Source organism: Capra hircus, chromosome 4, assembly GCF_001704415.2.
Source record: "Capra hircus breed San Clemente chromosome 4, ASM170441v1, whole genome shotgun sequence".
Classification (NCBI taxonomy): domain Eukaryota; kingdom Metazoa; phylum Chordata; class Mammalia; order Artiodactyla; family Bovidae; genus Capra; species Capra hircus.
The window spans coordinates 37,685,876-37,705,409 of record NC_030811.1 but is presented as its reverse complement, the minus strand read 5'-3'; the positions used below and the strand labels follow the sequence as shown (position 1 = coordinate 37,705,409).

The 19,534-nt window shown below is 38.7% G+C and overlaps 1 protein-coding gene across 1 annotated transcript in view; it reads left to right on the top strand.

Moving 5' to 3' along the window:
- The window catches only part of AMPH (amphiphysin), a 213,542-nt gene that overhangs the window by 166,398 nt on the left and 27,610 nt on the right, over nt 1-19,534 (top strand). The window contains exons 12-16 of the mRNA XM_018046989.1: nt 1,095-1,211; nt 5,642-5,665; nt 7,188-7,211; nt 10,034-10,066; nt 15,754-15,801. Coding sequence (XP_017902478.1) covers nt 1,095-1,211; nt 5,642-5,665; nt 7,188-7,211; nt 10,034-10,066; nt 15,754-15,801 — 246 coding nt within the window. The remainder of the gene's footprint in view (nt 1-1,094; nt 1,212-5,641; nt 5,666-7,187; nt 7,212-10,033; nt 10,067-15,753; nt 15,802-19,534) is intronic.

The window sequence follows — 19,534 nt, the reverse complement described above, 5'->3', positions numbered from 1 at the left end:
AAGGTTTTCATACATTGCTAAATTTTTAAGTTTTATATCTATGATCAACATTAATTGAAACAACTCATGTTTCTTAAATTTTTTTCTCCATATATCTCTATGCTTGTATAATACTATATCCATTGTTGTTATCTTTCAATTTCTAGGCAACAGATGGTCTATATTAAGGCTTATATCAAATAACAAACACATGTAACTTGAATTATGTGGAAACTGACCTCAGTTCTCCCGCTGTGGCATAGTTTATGAGGGCTGACCATCCCTGTGTAACCCAAGCCGGGGTTAGACCAACTTCAAGCCCATGCTATATCCTGATCTCACAATAAATGTGTATTGGTGGTATAGTGGTGAACATAGGTGCCTTCTATAATAAATGAACTAATGTTAGTGTTCAGTATTATATATTTTTTTGCTATTATTATAGCAGGACTTTCATTCTCTATTTGGCTTGCTTTATTTCTAATCTAAGAATGTTTATTGGTGTAGGAGCTCATTTTTCAGTGAATACTGGGGTATGTGTTTTTCTCTCTTTCATTCCCTCATGAATGCAGTTGAGACAAACATATTATGGATGAAGAATGGATATGATAACTGAATCCAGGGTTGGGGGAGAGGCAGGTGGGATGAGGTCACTATAGATATTGACACCTTCCTTTTTAAATCTTAGCTTCCCAGGGGGCATCACAGCAGTGAAATGACTGGAATGGGTCCAACTCTTAGCTCATTTTATCTGCTTGGTTCTCTGTAAATTTTGACTTGAGTTTTATGCGCTGGCAGAGGAGATTCCTTGGATCTTGGTGGCTTTAGGATACATTTCGCAAAAATTCCATTTGTTGCCTGTACTTGGAACTAAACAAAGAATAAGGATTGGAGCCTGGGCAATGTACCTGAGCAACTTGGGTTACACTTGGCTAGAGTTGGCTATTTCCCCTCTCATCATACAAAACTCTGGGACCCCATGGATGAGCCAACTAAATGGTAAATTATCAAAGCATGCTTTGGAAATATCAACTAAAATTAGAGGATTATGCATGGATTAGATCATGAAATCTGATCAGATTCAAGCTCATGCATATTTTATTTTATTTCAACAGAATGAAATCCCTGAGGTGAAGAAAGAAGAGACCTTGTTGGATCTGGACTTTGATCCTTTCAAGCCTGATGTGACCCCTGCAGGTTCTGCTGGAGTGACCCACTCACCCATGTCACAGGTATCAAGTGGATTTTTTGATGGTTGGGGCTCATAGTTTATAACCTTTAGTAAAGCTTAGTAAGGCATTTCTCTGATCCCTTTCCCTTTCACATGACTATTACTTTTCAACTGACAAACATATCTTAATGGGAAGGGTAGAAAGAGGACTTGATCGATGTCAATTATTCTCAACCTCCCCTACTGTTAGCTTTCTCTGCCCACAGATAACACACAGATAACACACAGATAACACACAGATAACTGGATAACACACATTCCAGTTTGCAGGAGTCATCCATCTCAGAGTCACCCATGGTTCCACATTTGTACTCAGAAGTGTCCAGGCTTGGATGATACATTCTATGACTTCCCTAAGTAAGACTCTTCCTCTTGGCTTGGGGTTTAATCTTCTTACTGTTTTCTCTACTGTTTTTCCTCATACTTTGCAAATTAAGTCATTTGGCCATCACCATGAGATTTTGTCCAAACAGGAATCTTCTTCAGTCTTGATAGTTCTGAACTTGATGCTGATACTAATGATGCCTATGTGGTCTTTGTTTTTATTTATTTTAATTGGAATATAATTGCTTTACAAAGTTATGTTAGTTTCTGCTGTGCAACAGTGTGAATCACTATACATATACATAAAGCCCCTTCCTCTTTAGCCTCCCCTCCCTGCCCATCCCACATCCCACCCCTCTAGGTCATCACAGAGCACCAACCTGAGCTCCCCGTGCTATACAGTAGCTTCCCACCGGCTGTCTGTTTTACATATGGCAGTGTATACATATCAGTGCTGCGCTCAGTTGGTCCCACCCTCTGATGTTGCTATGATCTTGATGATAACTTGATGCAGAGTTTGCCTTGCTTATCCATGCTTACCCGTGTTCACAACTTCCTCACTCTCAACATTGTTCCCATTTCAGTAGCTGTTATGATCATGATGTCTATCAGAGGGATACTGGTAAAGTAAAAGTGAAGTGAAGTCACTCAGTCATGTCTGACCCTTTGTGACCCCGTGGATTGTAGCCTACTAGGCTCCTCCGTCATGGGACTTTCCAGGCAAGAATACTGGAGTGGGTTGTCATTTCCTCATCCAGAGGATCTTCCCAACTCAGGGATCGAACCCAGGTCTCCCACATTGTAGGCAGACGCTTTACTGTCTGAGTCACCAGGGAAGTTCCAGAGGGATACTTGTAGTGGGTGCTGAAATGGCCTGTGGGTAATTTCTCTGGAATATAGTTACTTTACAGTCATCTATGCTAATGAAAGGAAGTTAACGCAAAATATTTGCTACCCAGAAATTGTTTATGTCAGTATTTTTGATGTGGTTGGGGCCTCACATTTGAGTCTGGGAAAATCCAAGGATGCTAGAATATACTTCAGATTAACTAATCAAAGTGTAGTGCAAAACTCAACTTGGATATTGAGACCCAGCTCAACTTCTTGGTCTTAAAGGCCCACTTGATACCTATGGTAAATCACTGGGACACAGACAGCTAACTGTGACCTCCAGTAAATAAAGTGTCTCTCTAATCCATACTTTGTTCAGAATGTGATCAGATTTATGCAAGCCTCCATGTTGTGATATTGAAACAATAAAAATCTGAGATGTCAATAAAGCAGGCGATTGAGTAGATTAGATGCTGGTCTGAAAAGTATTTAGCAAAAAAAAAAAATGGGTTTCTTAGATGAATGTTTCAGGAATTTTATTAAAATTCCCTTTTAGGATATTCATGACATGCCTTAGAATATTCAGTTCAGTTCAGTTGCTCAGTCGTGTCTGACTCTTTGCAACCCCATGGACTGCAGCACACCAGGCCTCCCTGTTCATCACCAAGTGCTGGAGCTTGCTCAAACTCATGTCCATCGAGTCAGTGATGCCATCCAACCATTTCATCCTCTGTCATCCCCTTCTCCTCCTGCCTTCAATCTTTCCCAGTATCATGATCTTTTCCAGTGAGTCAGTTCTTCACATCAGGTGGCCAAAGTATTGGAGTTTCAGCTACAGCATCAGTCCTTCCAGTGAATTTTCAGGACTGATTTCCTTTAGGAGTGACTGGTTTCATCTCCTTGCAGTCCAAGGGACTCTCAACAGTCTTCTCCAATACCACAGTTCAAAAGCATCAATTCTTCGGTGCTCAGCTTTCTTTATAGTCCAACTCTCACATCCATGCATGACTACTAGAAAAACCATAGCTTTGACTAGACAGACCTTTGTCGGCAAAGTAATGTCTCTGCTTTTTAATATGCTGTCTAGGTTGGTCATAGCTTTTCTTTCAAGAACATTAAAGGCTCCAAAAAGTCCTGCACTTAAGAAAACAAAACTATTTAGATTTGTTTAAATTAGTTTCTGAATTTTGTTTGACCCGAGAAATGTGTTCCAGTGAAACATTCTTAGCATTCATGGGTGTGGTCCCTAAAACTCACTTTGGGAAATGCTAATGTGGTCATGGTCAGCAAGTTTGAGGGTTCTATCTTGTTGATCAAGCAAGGTAGAATGTGAATGTACGTATCATTCAGAATATCTCCTTGGCAGAGCTTTCTCATTGGGTAGACAGCCAGCAGAATTCAAGGGACTTCTGCCTTCTTCTCCAACATTCACTATGTTAGTGGCAGGAGGAAAGTTTCCACAGTGGGTGCTGTGATGATCAGGGGATGGGATGCCATACCATTTCAGGCTGCAAGTTTGACTCAAGAGAGGAACTTCTTTTGTATCAAGTCATGGTTAAGTGAATTCATGAAACACAGAATTTAAGAGTAAGAGATATTTTTCAGAATTAAACGACACAAAATGACTTGGGTTAAATATTCAGAGGTCTTAGTTTCTGGCAGAAATTCATTACTGCCATCAGGGCAAGCTGTATGTGCCCCTCTGCTCTTCCCTCTGGCTTCATAGTGGCCGTAATTGAGTCACCTCACTGCAGCGTTGACCTGTGATCCAACTCTAGTCACTTCGCTCCTCCTTGGTGAAGAAGAAAAGTCTTAGGCTGAGATGACAAAAAGCACCGAGCTGTTACATTATGCTGCCTTCTCTCTCCTTGATTCAGTGTGATCTCCCTTCCCCATCACCTGATCCTGTGTTTTAAATTGCTGTTCTTTCTGCTCACGGAGCACCTCACCCTGTGATCTCTGCAGCGTCCACTTGAGTTAACATGTCCTTTCATGATCGTAAGGAGTGATAAACATGATTTCACATTGCTGCCTTCTTTCCGAGAAAATGCCTGTGCTTTCTGCATTATGCAGAGATGAGTAGAAGCTTTTAGAAGCTGTGATTCTTAAAGGGCTGTGAAGCAAGAAAACATAAACCATCTAGAAAACCAGAAAATGCATGTAAGGTGCAGAAGGACTCTGTATACCAGGAACTGGCTTTCAGTTGCCTTGTTGTTCTACAAGTGAGTGCTAATCCAGAGACCAACCAGGCTGCCTAGAGCTGCAGTGTAGGGGGACATTAGAGGAGGCCCAGACCGACTTGAGGCGTGTTTCAGTTGTAACCACAGGGCCTGTCTTCTGTAGTACAGAACCCAAATCAGACATCTGTAATCCCATCTGGAAACTGTCGTATTTTTCAGATGAAAGTGTCAGGCTCTCTAATTTTCCGTTCACATTTAGAGATTCAAAACAAGAAAACAAACATGGATGTAGTCTAGTCACAAAGGCATGAACAGAAAAGGATGTGGCTTTAGCAGTAATTCTCAGTCACAAAGGAATTAAGAAAGAGAGGTCTCCTCCACTGTCTACACACAGTGGAAGTCCTTTGAACCCAGCATCAATAAGCTTCATAATTAAAATGCCAGGAATAAGTGTAATTCAGCCACATGTCTTAGGGGGCACTCTACTAATTTGCATGATGGCCAATTAATTGAGCTGTGTGTTGTCTGATTCAACATATTGAAGAACTGCTTTTCTGATTTACCATCAAACTGGTCATCCTCTTTAATTTGATAGGGGGGTTGGGTAGAAGAAATAGCATTTGAAGTGACTAGAATCCGCATTTCCTCAAAGATGTGATAAACTCTAATATCAGGATACCTTGTTTACTTCACTTTGATTGTGTGTGTGTGTGTGTGTGTGTGTGTGTGTGTGTATTAATGTAATCCCATTCATCATGCTTTGGATATAGATTTCACTCACAGAGTGAAAAACAGATTGATACATGTGGATATTTTCAATAATCTAAGTTAAATATAAGAATGTAAAATTTAAAATTTGATTCTGTTACACTTGCACATTTCAACTCCCAATAGCACATATAACAAGTGGCTGCCATATTGGACAGCATGGATATGGAACATTTTGTCACCAAAGAAAATGCTATTGGACAGTGCTGTACTAAATTTTTCTGAAATGTTTATGATTCTGTTTCAAGAACTTATATCACCTCCATATTTTTTACATGCTTGAGGTTTATCTGCTGATGGTATTTTTTTTGTTGTTGTTTACTTTCAGACATTGCCCTGGGACCTATGGACGGTAAGAAAACTCTTATTTTAATGTATCTGGATGGCTGGATTTTTAATGTGTCTTATTCTAATGTATCTCGATGACTAGACATTGGGAACCTTGTTATATTTTATTTTAACTATTATGGAAAGAAGACCCAGATATTTTTGATGATTTCTAAGCATTTATCTGCACCCAGAAGCAGTGGTGAGGAAGAGTAAATACCAGAATCCTGGGTGAGCAAGAATTCAGTGTTGTGCCCCTTCATGCATCTTCTTTGATTATCGGTGGCCAGAGGAAATGTTGTAGTGAAGGGTGTACATATTTGTTACTGCTTATAGAATACATGAAAAGTATGGATAAGAAAATGTAAATGACAAGCTATTCCACACAGGGAATCATTAAAATTTTGAAAAAATTCTTTTGCTGTGAGGCATATAAGATCCTAGTTCCCAGACCAGGGATTGAACCTGAATCCCTTGCAGTGGAAGCAAGGAGTCTTAACCACTGGACAAACAGGGGAATCCCCAGGGAACGATTTTTTTTCATTATTATTTTCACTGAAGCTTAGTCACAGAGGATTTGAGCTTTAGAGCCAGACATCCCTGGATGTGAGTACACTGCAGTTATGGTAACAATATGACTTTCAGCAAGTTCTGAAACTCTTGAAGCCTCAGTTTTTTCTCATCTGTAAAATAAGGGTTATGACACCTACCTCAGAGAGTTGTGTGAGGATTAAAGGAGATAATATTTGTAGAGTATTTAGCTCAGTATCTGTCATGTATTGGTACAAAGTCTCTATTACCGCTGATGTTATTTATTCAGCTAATCTGATGTGCAAGGGTGAACATTTCCAAAATTGAGAATTGAGACTAAAGCACAGAGTTTGGTGGTGGCAACATCTGTGAAATTAAGAAAATAACTGCACCCATATGAAGCCCCATTTCTCTTGGGTTTGGGCCCTTTTCTCCCCTGTCTTAGAAGAGCCCTTGGTCATGTGGTCTTAAGAGCTCAAATTGAGTTTAATATTTTCTTCTCTTTTAATGAGACAGCAACAGGAAAGTTGGGTAGATCTAACTATTCATGAGTCTGGTCTTCTGAAGTGCCATTGCTCCTTTCTTCCCTTAAAACAGAAAGATGACTGTTCCCTTCCCTTCCTCAGGAGATTGAAGCATCATGGAAGGCTCTCAAGAAAAGAGCTTAAAAATTTCTACATGAAAACATCTTTTATAGGGAGATGGTTTTACTTGGATATTCATAAAAAGGGCTGATGTTCAGAACATTGGGATTCTATAACCATAAAGTGTTTTTGTTTTTTGAAAGTGACAGGGGCTAGCTTCATGTTTCAATTGTGTAGTCTTCACAATAGTGAAACACGACTCATTTCTATCGCAAAACACATTGAAAACTTAATCTCAAACCAATAAAAGTCAAAGTCTTCAATGGTATGTTGATTTTGGTCAGTGTGAGATTTTAATGTGCTAGGAAATTTTCTTTTCTTGCCTTATGATCATGCGTATGCTTATTTATTATTATTTTTTTATTCATACAGACAAGCACTGATCTGGTACAGCCGGTAGGTAAATATCCAGAAAATTCTGGATTTTTTTCATATTTAATAAACATTGTATACATAGTGTATTATCTTGGAATAAGTGTTCATTTCTCATGGCATTGCTAGTCACAGATGTAGTCTTACACAATTTAATTTACATACTCTGTAGCTTTATTTAACTGGTGCTACTCTATTGAAGACTTTTGTGTTTCTCATCAAATCTTACCATGATCTATTTCATCTTATGTTTTTTTTTTTTCCCTTTGCTCTTCTGCATACTCTAAAGACTGATTCTTCAAAAAGTCTTTCCCTGTGTAACCTGATCATGGAGGAAACTCCAGACAGTGGGTTGACTGAAGAAATTCAAAGATCTCAGATTGATTTAGGTGTAATTGTTTGGGGCCCCGATGCTAGTACAGACAGTGTCAGCCAGAAAATTACCCAAGATGGGTCGCAGGAAGACTCTGCATGTCTCTCTGAAGCAGAACAGGACCTGGGATTGTCCACCAGAGTGCTTCCTTCTGCTGACTGGAACACTGTAGCTGGACAGGGTGAAAATGTCCTGGCGCCAGCCCCTCCACGTGGAGATGAACAGCTGCCCCCAAACCCCATGCCTGGGGCTGCTTGCATGGAGATGGAGCATCCTTGTGACTTACCTGACTCAGAGATACCAGCCATGGAAACTAGTGGCCTGGTCAAAGAAAGTCAAGAAGATGTTAAAAAGTCAGAAGAAGAGGAAGGAAACCAGAAGACTGAAAATTCTATCTGGGCAGGTGTGGAGACATATGAAAAGGTAGAGGCTGGAACTATTGGTGTCAAGGACCTAGAAGGGACAGAGGAATTTGACGAGAGAACATGTGAAAGTAGAGGAAATGGAGTAGTAGATCTTTTTAAGACACTAGGAAAGCAAGACCAGGAGACCTTAAAAATCAATGAAGCGGAAACTAGGAAATATCTAAGTGCTGGGTGTGAAGAAAGCATAAAGACTGATGAAAAGTGTCTTGAGAAAACTGACATTTTAGAAAAAGACATGAAAAATGTAGGTCAAGCAGATGAGTTTAGTGACAGAGCCCAAGGGCTAGATGAAGGGAATCAGGTAGTAATAAGTGATTGTGAAATTATTGAGAGTTCTGGAGCTAAAGGTGCCAGTCACACAGATGTTTTGAATCTGCCTCCCCAGGCTGACTCTGTGTCTAATCCTGAAGATGCCAGCCCAGAGGGATGGTTCTTAGCTGAAAAAGACAAAGAGAAAAAATTAATAGACCCTCCTAACCATAATATAATGTATCACTCAGCACAGGGCAGTACAGATATTAAAGAGATTCAGTGTGAGGCTGTGTTACATGCGTTTGGAGCTGACAGGGATGGAAACCAGGCTATTGTTTTATCAGTAACACGTGAAGCAGCAACTCAGTCTAGGACAGATCTTAATTCTGCCCTGGGAACTGATGCAAACAGAAGAGACTGGTGTTTGTGTAAGACAGAGGATTCATTAATAGAGGGACCTGAAAGTACAGTGACTGGGAACTGTAGCCAAACCATTAACTTGCCAAGAATTGCAAAAATGGGAGCTTGGGGAACAGATCCAGGTCAAATCCGGCAGCCAAGCTTGGATTCAGCAGGGAATAATATAGAAACAGTAGAATTCTCTGGTATACCAGATGGCCAAGCAAGTGGGTCTGCCAGTTGTCTTGATTCTATTAACCACTGGCCTACCAGAGGTATAGAAGGCTCAGATAATTGCAGGGGATGCTTAGATACAGTTGGAAGCAAGAAAGGGCTGGAGGTGGATTTACCAGCAGATGCAGGTGGGAAACAAGTTGTTGGTAGCTGCTGGGAAGAAAGCCAAGAGATAGCTATACCATTGGTTCTGGGAGCCTCCCAGAATGCTAGCACCGAGAGTTCTGCTAGTCCCCAAGACAATGACACCAACAACTCAGATTTATCTGAAGATGAAATTGCTAACCAGAGATATGGACTGTTGTACCAAGAAATAGAGGCTGATAAAGAAGAGGTACTTACCCCAGTATGTAGTATAGATTAGCCAAAGACTTCTGTAGGCTGTTTTTCCTAATGTTTCTCACCTACTTCATCATCCATCTCTGTCTTCTCCAAGGTCTCCCTCATCTCCTTGACAGATTGTCATATACCTCTTGAAATCTGTGCAAACCAAACACAAATAGGTTGACAAAAAACAGAGAAAAAAGACAACCAAAGTGACAACAGAAAAAGCAGAATGATTATGTTGGGAATTGATGAGAGTCTATTTTACCATCCCATTTATTGTGTTTATTCTTTCTACTTTCAGTTTTATTGTTCAAGCACTAAGATATATAGAAAAAACAGACTAATTTACTGTTCCTAAAGTGGGTACACCCCAATAAAAGCACATGAAATGTTTCTACCAAGGTCCATTGAAACTGTAAAATCTCATAATAGCTGTTCATTAAAGTGATGTATTTAGAGAAAAATACTGGATGTGCTTCTAGAGTCTATCGATGGCTAAAAAAAGAACTATTTAAACCCTCATGACTCTTGTATGGAATCATGTTCTCATTATTAGGAAAGTAGGCTTTGGTTAGCCATATACCAGCAATAATTATAAAACTAATTATAAAACTAATAATTATAAAACTAATTATAAAAACTAACATTTTTGTCAGCCTATTTAAAATGATACAGTATGGCCTCTTCCATTTCCTAAGCATTTGAATGCACAGCCACCTTTTGTATTATTTTAAAATTTGTGGTGGTCTTCAGTTTCCCACTTGTCTAATAGACATTTGCCAATCCTACAGAAGTAATGAAAAAAATAACATACTCTGATTTCCATTTCTGTTTAGGCTTCTGGAGGTTCATTTAATGGATTCACCCAGGTAAGAAATTGACTTACTAGTAAAAGTTATCAGTTGAGAACATTGCAAATTTAAGAAATATGGAACCTCTGGTCACTGGAATAGCATAATGTTTAAGTATGTCAATATAAAATTTGACCCCACTTCTTGTGAACTTAGTAATGGAAATCGTGATAGTAGTAAGGTTGCAGGGCTGTTGTGAAGGTTAAATGAGATGCCAGTGCAGAGACAGTCCAGCAGCCTGGCACATACTAAGTGCTCCATGACACTGATTGGCTATTGGTAATAAGGTATACTATGGAATTCTGATGATTCCTCCACTAGAAATTTGAAGTTGTCTTAATCTGAGAGATCTGCTAGGCTCAGCAACCTCTTCTTGGAAAAGAAGAGATAGGATTGGTTTGATCTAACGAGATGGCTCTTTAGACAATGTAAGTGATTTTTAGGAGCCTCCTTCTAAAGATTCATTTAAGAGTCATACTACACAGAACCTTATTTTTTCAGTGGTTCTTCAGAAAGGAGCCATTGGAAGATCACAAACCACTGACCAGGTTGGCTCTGGCCAATAAGCCAACATTTTCCTTGGAAGTCTGTAACAGAGGGGCCACACAATGGACTGTTCCATTCACTGTATGTGTCCCAACAGATGGACAGTGTAACCCATATGAAAAGCAGACCACATGGCTATCAAGTCATGGAATAAGTTCTGAAAACTTCTTCAAATATCTGCCTAGCTGTGATGAGTGTTTTGTTTCAGATCTTAGACATGAACAGTTTTTTTTTTTTTAATTTTTAATTTTTTTTTAAATTTTAAAATCTTTAATTCTTACATGCGTTCCCAAACATGAACCCCCCTCCCACCTCCCTCCCAAAAACATCTCTCTGGGTCATCCCCATGCACCTGCCCCAAGCAAGCTGCACCCTACGTCAGACATGGACTGGCGATTCAATTCTTACATGACAGTATACATGTTAGAATTCCCATTCTCCCAAATCATCCCACCCTCTCCCTCTCCCTCTGAGTCCAAAAGTCCGTTATACACATCTGTGTCTTTTTTCCTGTCTTGCATACAGGGTCGTCATTGCCATCTTCCTAAATTCCATATATATGTGTTAGTATACTGTATTGGTGTTTTTCTTTCTGGCTTATTTCACTCTGTATAATTGGCTCCAGTTTCATCCATCTCATCAGAACTGATTCAAATGAATTCTTTTTAACGGCTGAGTAATACTCCATTGTGTATATGTACCACAGCTTTCTTATCCATTCATCTGCTGATGGACATCTAGGTTGTTTCCATGTCCTGGCTATTATAAACAGTGCTGCGATGAACATTGGGGTACATGTGTCTCTTTCAATTCTGGTTTCCTCCGTGTGTATGCCCAGAAGTGGGATTGCTGGGTCATAAGGTAGTTCTATTTGCAATTTTTTAAGGAATCTCCACACTGTTCTCCATAGTGGCTGTACTAGTTTGCATTCCCACCAACAGTGTAGGAGGGTTCCCTTTTCTCCACACCCTCTCCAGCATTTATTGCTTGCAGATTTTTGGATCGCAGCCATTCTGACTGGTGTGAAGTGGTACCTCATTGTGGTTTTGATTTGCATTTCTCTAATAATGAGTGATGTTGAGCATCTTTTCATGTGTTTGTTAGCCATCCGTATGTCTTCTTTGGAGAAATGTCTATTTAGTTCTTTGGCCCATTTTTTGATTGGGTCGTTTATTTTTCTGGAATTGAGCTGCACAAGTTGCTTGTATATTTTTGAGATTAGTTGTTTGTCAGTTGTTTCATTTGCTATTATTTTCTCCCATTCAGAAGGCTGTGTTTTCACCTTGCTTATATTTTCCTTTGTTGTACAGAAGCTTTTAATTTTAATTAGATCTCATTTGTTTATTTTTGCTTTTATTTCCAGAATTCTGGGAGGTGGATCATAGAGGATCCTGCTGTGATTTATGTCTGAGAGTGTTTTGCCTATGTTCTCCTCTAGGAGTTTTATAGTTTCTGATCTTACATTTAGATCTTTAATCCATTTTGAGTTTATTTTTGTGTACGGTGTTAGAAAGTGATCTAGTTTCATTCTTTTACAAGTGGTTGACCAGTTTTCCCAGCACCACTTGTTAAAGAGATTGTCTTTACTCCATTGTATATTCTTGCCTCCTTTGTCAAAGATAAGGTGTCCATATGTGTGTGGATTTATCTCTGGGCTTTCTATTTTGTTCCATTGATCTATATGTCTGTCTTTGTGCCAGTACCATACTGTCTTGATGACTGTGGCTTTGTAGTAGAGCCTGAAGTCAGGCAAGTTGATTCCTCCAGTTCCATTCTTCTTTCTCAAGATTGCTTTGGCTATTCAAGGTTTTTTGTATTTCCATACAAATCTTGAAATTATTTGTTCTAGTTCTGTGAAAAATGTGGCTGGTAGCTTGACAGGGATTGCATTAAATTTGTAAATTGCTTTGGGTAGTATACTCATTTTCACTATATTGATTCTTCCGATCCATGAACATGGTATATTTCTCCATCTATTAGTGTCCTCTTTGATTTCTTTCATCAGTGTTTTATAGTTTTCTATATATAGGTCTTTAGTTTCTTTAGGTAGATATATTCCTAAGTATTTTATTCTTTTCGTTGCAATGGTGAATGGAATTGTTTCCTTAATTTCTTTTTCTACTTTCTCATTATTTGTGTATAGGAATGCAAGGGATTTCTGTGTGTTGATTTTATATCCTGCAACTTTACTATATTCATTGATGAGCTCTAGTAATTTTCTGGTGGAGTCTTTAGGGTTTTCCATGTAGAGGATCATGTCATCTGCAAACAGTGAGAGTTTTACTTCTTCTTTTCCAATTTGGATTCCTTTTATTTCTTTTTCTGCTCTGATTGCTGTGGCCAAAACTTCCAGAACTATGTTGAATAGTAGCGGTGAAAGTGGACACCCTTGTCTTGTTCCTGACTTTAGGGGAAATGCTTTCAATTTTTCACCATTGAGGATAATGTTTGCTGTGGGTTTGTCATATATTGCTTTTATTATGTTGAGGTATGTTCCTTCTATTCCTGCTTTCTGGAGAGTTTTTATCATAAATGGATGTTGAATTTTGTCAAAGGCCTTCTCTGCATCTATTGAGATAATCATATGGTTTTTATTTTTCAATTTGTTAATGTGGTGAATTACATTGATTGATTTGCGGATATTGAAGAATCCTTGCATCCCTGGGATAAAGCCCACTTGGTCATGGTGTATGATCTTTTTAATGTGTTGTTGGATTCTGATTGCTAGAATTTTGTTGAGGATTTTTGCATCTATGTTCGACATGAACAGTTTTGAATTTCAGCCTTCAGAATTTCTCCATTTAAAAGTTTGACAACTTCACCACATGTTATCTATAAAAAGAGAAAACCCACTCACACACTTGCACCTGAATACAGATACACATAAACACACAGAGAGATGATAATGAATCTTTCCATAGAAGTGAACTCTTTCAAATGACTGGGTTTTAAGAACTGTTATTCATGTCTCATTTTTAAAGTTTGTACTTTTATCAGTTATAAATGAACATCATTTAAAGAGTTCAGTTCAGTTCAGTCACTCAGTCGTGTCTGACTCTTTGTGACCCCATAAACCACAGCACGCCAGGCCTCCCTGTCTGTCACCAACTCCTGGAGTCCACCCAAACCCACGTCCATTGAGTTGCTGATGCTGTCCAACCATCTCATCCTCTGTTGTCTCCTTCTGCTCCTGCCCTCAGTTTTTCCCAGCATCAGGGTCTTTTCAAATGAGTCAGCTCTTCACATCAGGTGGCCAAAGTATTGGAGTTTCAGCTTCAACATCAGTCCTTCCAATGAACACCCAGGACTGATCTCCTTTAGGATGGACTGGTTGGATCTCCTTGCAGTCCAAGGGACTCTCAAGAGTCTTCTCCAACACCACAGTTCAAAAGCATCAATGTATGGCAAAACAAATACAGTATTGTAAAGTAAAAAAAAAAAAAAAATCAATTCTTCAGCACTCAGCTTTCTTTATAGTCCAAATATCACATCCATACATGACCACTGGAAAAACCATAGCCTTGACTAGACAGACCTTTGTTGACAAAGTAATGTCTCTGCTTTTGAATATACTGTCTAGGTTGGTCATAACTTTCCTTCCAAGGAGTAAGCGTCTTTTAATTTCATGGCTGCAGTCACCATCTGCAGTGATTTTGGAGCCCAGAAAAATAAAGTCAGTCACTGTTTCCACTGTTTCCCCTTCTATTTGCCATGAAGTGATGGGACTGGATGCCATGATCTTAGTTTTTTAAATGTTGAGTTTTAAGCCAGGTTTTTCACTCTCCTCTTTCACTTTCATCACGAGGCTCTTTAGTTCTTTGCTTTCTGCCATAAGGGAGGTGTCATCTGCATATCTGAGGTTATTGATATTTCTCCCGGCAGTCTTGATTCCAGCTGTGCTTCATCCAGCCTGGCATTTTGCGCAATGTACTCCGCATGTACCTTAAATAAGCAGGGTGACAATATACTCCTTCTGTTTTATACATAGTATCAATAGTGTATATATGTCAACCACAATCTCCCTGTTCATCTGAACCCCTCTCTTTCTCGCTTCGGTATCCACACATTTGTTTTCTATATCTGTCTCTATTTTGGTTTTGTAAATAAGATCATCTGTACCATTTTTCTAGATTCCACATTTATGTGTTAATATATAGTATTTGATTTTCTCTTTCTGACTTACTTCACTCTGTATTACACTCTCTAGGTCCATCTATTTTGTTGATTCATTGGGATTTGAGTAATAAATTGGGTTGTTTTTGGCATTCCTACATCAACTTACAGTGCAGACATTTTGGATCCTCCAAGTTACTGTTCATTTGTTTGCTTTTTAATTTCAAAATTTTGTTGCAGTTGTTTTTCTTTCTATTCTTTTTACCCTCATGGGTTTATGCCTTTAAAAATTAATTTTCTTCTTGTTATCTAGTTTGGATACTGGAGGCAACAGAGGTAATTGCCTGTGTTCAATCCTCCGTCTTTGACCAAATGTCACTGGCTCATCTTTTCTTTTAGAGAACCATTGATATCTGATTATTTAGGGATGTTTATTTCCTTTGAACTGGTTAGATTACCCAGGAAAGACTCTTCTGGTTTCTTGTCTGGAGGGTGTAAGCCAGGTTACCCGTATAATGGGAATGAAGGTTCTCCCTGAGATCACTGTTCCCTTAGCTTGTCTCCAACTTGATTTTTTTATAATCCATATCCCAAATGAATATATTTCATACAATTTTAAAATTATGGCTCCTAATTAATTCATAGATGTCACACTTTGATGAAACAATAAGATTAAGAATCCAACATTTAAAATGCTTAAATTTATAGCTTAGATCCACTAAATTCTAATTCTTTGTTGATGTCCTGGAGAGAAGCTGCAGACCAATAATGCTTTGAAAGCTCTGCCCTTTGTTGAATGCCTCTCATCATATTATTGAATTCTGCTAGCTCAGATTTAAATTTAAAATAACTACTGTCAGAAATTATATTTGCATTTTTTGCTTTTGATTTACACTAAACGAGACAAATGAATCTTTATAATGTATTTGTTGACGTAATTCATAGAAACTGATTTAAATGATATCTTTGTTGTTGCTGTTTTGGGAAACTAACTGAAACCCTAATAATTTGGAATCTTCTACTCTGTCCCCACATTTCAACTCCAGGATACTTCATTGTTCACAATGCAGGCAGACCAGAGTATGTTCAACATGGTGAGTTGATTTTGGTTTGTGTTTTGGGAAAATTTTTCATTACCACCAAATGTTCCAAGGTTGATCACTGTAGGAAATTTAGAGCTTGAATATTCAGAGTGTGGTTTCTGTAGCTCCCTCTTTTCTAGAAAATAGGAAGGAAAGCTCCTGAAAAATCATGTGACTTTGAATGTGGTTGCTTCTATTTATGAAGGCACAGTGATCCTGGCAAAAATCAAAGTGTCTTTATTATAGGCTTTGAGGGAACATGAAGTCTAATTATTCAAGAACATGGATGTTTCTGTGTAACTATAGCTTATGCTACAGGACTGACAACGAAATTGCCTCAAGAATTCATGCTTGAGAATAGATCCTTGCTTTTTCTTGAACCTGAGCTACTTCATCTCTCATCTCCTCCCTTCATTTTGTGACCTGTAGAAAGAAGTACTACATGGTAAAGATGTGATGCCTACTTTGCTGCCAAATGAGATAAAGAGAAAAGCTTAGCTTGCGAGTGAGTAGGAAGCAGAAAGGTTACTCTGGGTGTTAGAGGAGATTCTTGCAAGATTGGTTATCATAGGAAACATATGTAGTAGCAGCTTACTACTAAGGCTGAATGAAGAGACCATGAGTGATGTCACAGAGAGCTTGTCAGCACTACACTATCTAGGATTTAGGCTCTTTGAGGATTAGTTCAGGAAGGTTATTTGTAGTGTACTGCTTTTCCTGTGGGAAAAGGATTATCCCAGCTTCTGGCTTTCACTTTGGAAACTCAGGATTGTATTTAAGTAGAATGAATTTTTCCTTTTAGATGATTTTACTTCTAAGAAAGAATTTCTGCTCTGGAAGGTTGAAAGTGAAAGTGAAGTTGCTCAGTCATGTCTAACTCTCTGCGACCCCATGGACTGTAGCCTACCAAGCTCCTCTGTCCATGGGATTTTCCAGGCAATAGTACTGGAGTGGATTGCCATTTCCTTCTCCAGCTCTGGAAGGTTAATTGGCCGTTTTTCAAAGACAAGTGTTTCTCTAACACTCTGTCCATAGATGGGTGTATTTTTGCCTTTTGGGTAACCAAGTAAAAGCTGGAGTCTGTGATGCCTGCAAATGAAGAGTTAAATGTTTAAACTTCATATTATATTGGTGTTAATAATGGAGCCAGAGAGACTTATGTTTCATGATCATTAGTGGTTTTCAGTCTGGGTGATGGAGTGGGGGTTATACTGACACTGGAGGATGAGATTTTTAATTATCAATTGTGAATGAGTTAAAAAATGGAGAAATACTGCTGTAAAAAAGGCAATGGGTCATCAGTAAATTCACACCTATTACAATTGCAAATTCCTGGCACAGAATCCAGTGGTTTTTAAGTTTCTCTGAACATCTCCCTACCACCCCTACACACATAGCTGGTTCTAGGAGCTTCCCTGTGTGCCCTTCTCTTTATCTGTGTTTTCTGAAGCAGATTTCTTGTACCGTCTTTCCATTGAGGAGCTTAGCTGTGTCATGCCCAGCATTGCAGATGCTGCTAGTGTTGGCTCTGCACTGTGAAGAACTAGGAGATCACAGTGAATCTCACCCACTGAGTTGCAATTGTATAGCATCTTCCCAGAAGCAGAACAATGTCTGAACATGGGTTCATTGACTGATCTGAGCAAAGCAGAGGCTGAAGTTGGTAGTCAGCTGCACATCTCCCTAGTCTTCATCTTGTGGCTCCACGAGATATCCGTTGAGAACAAGTTTAAACCCTGTTGAATCTGCAAACCCTACTCTGGACTCAGGATTGCCTCCATGGCCCTTTGAAGTTCTTATTAGAGTAGTTGTCTTGAGTTTAGAGAAGGCAGTTAGCATATTGAAATGTGTCTAGACCCTTAACTCCACTCTCCCAAACCATCTCTTCTTACCCTGCATTGCCTGCTTTCCAGCTTATCACAGAGGATGCTAGAAAATGTGTCCTCTAGCAACACTACTTGTTTTGTTCTAAAGCAAGAATTCCGTTTCTGAGTCTTCAGAGTTAAATCATCATAGCATCCTGCTGCCACTAATATATACAGAGAATACCTCTCCTCTGAATGTATAATGATGGCTACACCAGTGAACACCAGTGACCCCCAGATGGGTACAGCATGGTATCAACCCATTTGAAATGTTTGCCAGGGGAAGCTTCTTATAGAAAAAAAAAAAAAAAGTGCTTGAAATGGCACAATTCCTAATGGTCTACTTTAAGATCTTTCCACAAGATGCTGTTACCTTTACTTTTCCTTCTATCTTGACAAAATATTTTCAATTTTACATTATCCTGGAAGGATTAGATAAGTGACTTCAGTTTCCAAATTTGAGCAGCCTGTTTTGTGTAGTCATGCTGTCATGTTTCAGCCTTACTTATCATTCAGTGAATTCTATTTGTTCCCCTGGAATTTAAGTTTATAATGATATATTATAATATCTGGTGTGATTATTAGAGGAAAATATTGTGACTTGTGGAATATAACCAATTCCTCCTCTTTATACTTTGCTTCCATTGAGTTATTGTCTGACTTTAACAAGCAAACCTTTGGACTTTTTCATGAAAACACCTCTGCCTATTCTTACCGTGTATGAAACTTCAAAATTTCTCAGGCTTCCAAGAAACCCAGACTGATGCAAATATTTTTTCATTTTAGGTTATCTTTGTGTTTGGTTTTGGATTTTTTAAAAAATCTTAATGTAAACAGATAAATTTATCTGATAGATGTTTTGAAACTTCCTTGACTCCTCATCCCCCATTGCAGACTCAGCTCACAGTGGGGCAGCCATCTGCCCATGGGTTTCTTTGTCTTTGTCAAATTACCCTTCCTATCCTTGTTGTGTAGGTCATTTGATATCCTCTCATAGCAAGTCACCTTGACTTCCAAAATGATTAGATCATACTGTGAGAGCTTATAGTATTTCTTAGTTGCAATGAAAATTTGTTCTGTTATGAAGATAATTCCTTTTGAACAATACAAGTGAAATCTTTTCCCATAAAGAACTCCTGAGAGTAGATTAGAGTGAATTTTATCTCATTCTTTCTTAGACCTGTGTCACACCACCCTTTAAAGGTTATAAAAGCCGAGAAAAATACCAGATCTCTGTGCATTTATCTGCCTAAGTATCCTTTTATTTTTATTATGCCCTTTCAAGAAAGGAGTGATGTGACCTTGAAATGGGTTGCAATGGAGGATTTGATGGCAGCATAAGAGAAACAGTTTGCATATTTATCCAACCACAGGCTATTCATTATTTTCTATTATCTCAGCACCACTTCTCCATCACTTCCCTATGGAACCTATCCTGTGCACCTATTTCAGTCTACACATGGGAGAGAGATGGCTTTTGATTTCTTACGGCAAATATTTGACAGAAATTTCTGATTCCTCCAAAGGTAATATTTATTGGAGACTCCTTACTCTTCTAGAAAAACATTTTTAAACTTTCTTATGGTTTAAACACCCTGACAGAAAAAGATCTTAGCATACCTTCCAATGGCCATCTGTATGTTAATCTATGAATCAAAAGAGAGGAAATAGTTTCAGTAGCCATGGCAACATGCATTGTTTGGCTGTGCTGTTTTTCATCGCTAGTTATTATTTAATCTTGCTAACTTTAAAACTGAAAAAGTCTGGAGCTAAGAGATTCCAGAGGCTTTGTTCAGCATGTAATTGGAATCAGGAGGGTGTCTGTGGGTAGAGGTCCTAGTAGGAAGAAAAGACTTCAGTCTGGCCTGCACAAGAATCTG